The following is a 3,986-nucleotide window of genomic DNA, read 5'->3' on the forward strand; positions in this document are numbered from 1 at the left end:
TAGTTGTTTGCTAGACTGATGGTGTAGTTGTGCATAGCGCCTGAGGGCGTAGGTTGTTGCTAGACTGATGGGCTAGTTGTTGCTAGACTGATGGTGTAGTTGTTTGCTAGGCTGAGGGTATTAGTTTTGGTTTGCATAGGGTGAGGGTGTAGTTGTTTTGCGTGGCTGGAGGCGTATTAGTTTTTGCTTAGGGTGAGGGTGTTTTTAGCTTGTTTGTAGGACTGAGCTGGTGTTAGTATGTTTGCTAGGCGAGGTATAGGTTGTATTGCTAGGCGGTGGGAGGGCGAGTTGTTTGCTAGGCTGCAGGTGTAGTTGTTGCTAGATGATGGTGTAGTTTCTGCTAGGCTGAGGGGTTCAGTGTGTATTTGCTAGGCTGATGGTGTATTGTTTGCTTAGCTGAGGGCGTAGTTGTTCTGCTAGGCTGAGGGTGTAGTTGTTTGTCTATGGGTGAGGTGTAGTTGTTTGCTAGGCCCTGAGGGGGTAGTCCTTAATTTATATGACTGTTTTTCTAGTTGTTTGCTAGGCTGAGGTGTAGTGTTGCTAGGGTGAAGGGGGTAGTTGTTGCTAGGCTGTAGGGGGTAGTGTTTCCTAGCGCGAGGCCGTGGATCTGTAACGCCGACGTTAGCCTGCATGGATCTGTGTTCAGGGGATATGGTATGTCGTGTTGTGACAACGCTAATCCAGCCTTCGCCGCTCGCCCCTATTGTTGAGTAACGCCCTGTGTTGTGGAGGTGGGGCGTCCCTACCACAGCTACTAGAGGGGTGTACTTTCCTACGTTTGTACTACGTTACGTACTCATGTTTTTACTACGCGGTTTTCGCGTGGAGCTTTTTTCTCGGTGTTGTTTGCTGAGTGTTTATGCTGAACGGCCTAGGAGTCATGTTGTTCTTTATGTTTTATTTTATTTTTACTCCCGCTTGTTTCCGCAGGCCCGGATCGTCTTCCGTCCTCCTCTTCTCCGTCCTAATACACCCTGCCCCGCCCACCGGTAATTTTCCCCACCCCCTCCCACCATAACCCCGTCTTTTCCACCCTGCCCTGCCCACCCGGTAATTCTTCCCCACCCCTCCCACCTACCCGTCTCTTCCGCCTGCCTCGCCCACCCGGTAATCTTCCCCACCCCTCCACCAATACCCCGTCTCTTCCGCCTTGTCCCGCCATTCCCCGGTATCTTCCCTACCCCTCCCACCATACTCCGTCTTCTTCCGCCCTGCCCCGCCCACCCGGTATCCTCCCCCCCTCTCCACCATTACCCCGTCTCTTCCGCCTGCCGCCCACCCCGGTAAATCTTCCTCACCCCTCCCACATAATCAGCCTAGCAAACAACTACACCCTCAGCCTAGCAAACAACTACACCCTCACCCTAGCAAACAACTACACCCTCACCCTAGCAAACAACTACACCCTCAGCCTAGCAAACAACTACACCCTCACCCTAGCAAACAACTACACCCTCAGCCTAGCAAACAACTACACCCTCACCCTAGCAAACAACTACCCCCTCACCCTAGCAAACAACTACACCCTCAGCCTAGCAAACAACTACACCCTCACCCTAGCAAACAACTACCCCCTCACCCTAGCAAACAACTACCCCCTCAGCATAGCAAACAACTACACCCTCACCCTAGCAAACAACTACCCCCTCACCCTAGCAAACAACTACACCCTCAGCCTAGCAAACAACTACACCCTCAGCCTAGCAAACAACTACACCATCAGTCTAGAAAACAACTATAACCTCGCTATAACCGTCACTGCAGAAACAAACATCGCATTTGAGGGATTTCCAAGAAATCCTTTGGGCAGTTCGATTACTCGAAACGATATCTCTGGGAGCTGCGACCGGCTCATCTGCACCTAATCCCTCACCGAAATCGTTGTTTTTGCATCCCCTACGATTACATTCATGCAACGATGCCGGCCACGACCTGCGTTACGCTACATACGCGCGCTGGGGCTGGGTGCAAACTAATCATTTGGCTTTCGACAGGACTACATGAACTAGGAAATCGCAGCTGTGTATTTACACATGGAGAAAACATTAAGCGACTCTCTTATCCATGTTTGCATAGTTCGTTATTGCTTATTTGGAGTTCATTACAGTTAGTAATAGTACGTTAACGTTTATCGGGCTAAATATAATTGCACACGCATTTCGTAAAAAAATATTCCATGCTAGATTGAAGCAATAATGGATAGGAATTCCCACTAAGAGGAAGAATTTACAGCACCGCCAGCTTAACCTCAGAGATTATGGTTTTTACAGCAAATAACTCAGTCCTCAATCAGCACTAGCTCAGGACTGGTGCACCTACACACAGTTCTCCGGTCACCTCCTGGCCGAACAACCAACAATCCCACAAACCCAAACGAATGTCGACCCAAGAATTGAAATTCGAAATCTCACTTCAACGGTTTACGGAATACATTCTCGTAGGAACAGTAATTGGTATTCGGTACTCACTCACATACATTTCGACGTGGCCACGTGCACCACTCTTGCATCTCCTCGCCGTGACCACACAGTGGTTCGTTCTGCTGGCAGACGCTCGTACGAACGCCAGAACAAGTAAACGGAGACTCACGACTATCATACTTTTGGAACCACAGAAGGAAAAAAAACAATGTGTAAACGTCTCCTACCTACTGCAGCTGTCAGCTGCTACGGTCAGCTGCTGCTGGTTTCATCCCCACTACTGTGCTTTCCTTCCCTCCTCCTCCCAGCTCCCGTGTGCTGCTTTATCTCCTGCTTCACGAGATCGTACACACCCAGAAAGATGGCTCCCCCTATTGACATCCACATCATACGTGGCGTGAGGCCAGCAAACAGCCTGCAAGGCAACAACAACATGGGCCGACTCTAGTGTCTGCACGCTTACTTTCGCACATAGGTTTCACAGCTATTTAGAATAAAATGTTACCTGGGTAGTATTAAATCCCCACGTCATGAAAATCTAGTAATTTACTTGCCTAGAATATGTTAAATAAATAAATAATTAATAAATATATATATAAATATATATATATATATATATATTATATGTTATACGGGACTTGTGCTGCTATATCGTATTATTAGCTAGTTGGTTATTCTGTGGTAAAACATCTAAACCTGTAGAAAAGTGAAACATTTTTATTCCTATGAGTAGCTCGGATTAGCTACATCTTACACCACCACAATTTGGTGGCAAAAACAATGTTAGTTTGCAATGAAACTGGATGATGCAAAGCTTCCCGTAACATACAAGCGTTATTAAAGAGCCAATGTGTGTTTCTGATATGAGGATCAATGACTTAAGCAATGTTTATTAACATGCTATAACCGCTCTATGGTGACTGACGTACCCTTGTCCGCCGCTCTGTTTATACACATAAACCATCGCCTGGTCGATTCTAGCGGAGGCAAGAAATGTGCCTTCCTGCAAATACACAAGTTACAATGTGAGACCACAGCACCATCTACTGGCAGCCATATACATTTTTGAACATGGCTATCTGCCTTCAAGTGTTTTCTTTCTGTTCTCGCTGGCCAGCAGTGATAATGACAGAAACAGGAGTACCAGCTATAACGCACGGGAAGATAACGGTTAGGCGTGAGAGGGATAGGTGAAAATGGAAATCTGATAATTCGTACACAATGGGCAATTCTGATAAATCCACATGGAAGAAATAATTTGTAAAAATATCTTATAATTTGGTTTGTAGGCAAGCATAAAGCAGTAGCTGTAAAGGAGAGCAGCGCGTAGATAGCACCATCAGTACAGCAGCGCAGCCAGAAGCAGTAGCAGTAGATGCAGAAGCAGTAGCCAGTAGCAGCAGCACCATCAGTACAGCAGCAGCAGCAGAAGCAGTAGCAGCAGCAGCTCCACCAGCAGCACCACCACCAGCAGTAGCAGCAGCAGCAGCAGCAACATCACACCAGCAGCAGTAGCAGCAGCAGCAACACCACCACCACCACCACCACCACCACCACCACCACCAC

At 47.6% G+C, this 3,986-nt stretch overlaps 1 protein-coding gene across 1 annotated transcript in view; it reads right to left on the reverse strand.

Moving 5' to 3' along the window:
* The window catches only part of LOC106816416 (S-adenosylmethionine mitochondrial carrier protein-like), a 45,760-nt gene that overhangs the window by 36,673 nt on the left and 5,101 nt on the right, over positions 1 to 3,986 (reverse strand). Inside the window, exons 7-8 of the mRNA XM_014821025.1 lie at positions 3,350 to 3,423; positions 2,648 to 2,835 (exon numbers count right to left, since the gene is read on the reverse strand). Coding sequence (XP_014676511.1) covers positions 2,673 to 2,835; positions 3,350 to 3,423 — 237 coding nt within the window. The 3' untranslated portion in view covers positions 2,648 to 2,672. The remainder of the gene's footprint in view (positions 1 to 2,647; positions 2,836 to 3,349; positions 3,424 to 3,986) is intronic.

The sequence above is a fragment of the Priapulus caudatus genome, unplaced genomic scaffold (genome assembly GCF_000485595.1).
Source record: "Priapulus caudatus unplaced genomic scaffold, Priapulus_caudatus-5.0.1 Scaffold1372, whole genome shotgun sequence".
In the NCBI taxonomy this organism is placed as follows: domain Eukaryota; kingdom Metazoa; phylum Priapulida; class Priapulimorpha; order Priapulimorphida; family Priapulidae; genus Priapulus; species Priapulus caudatus.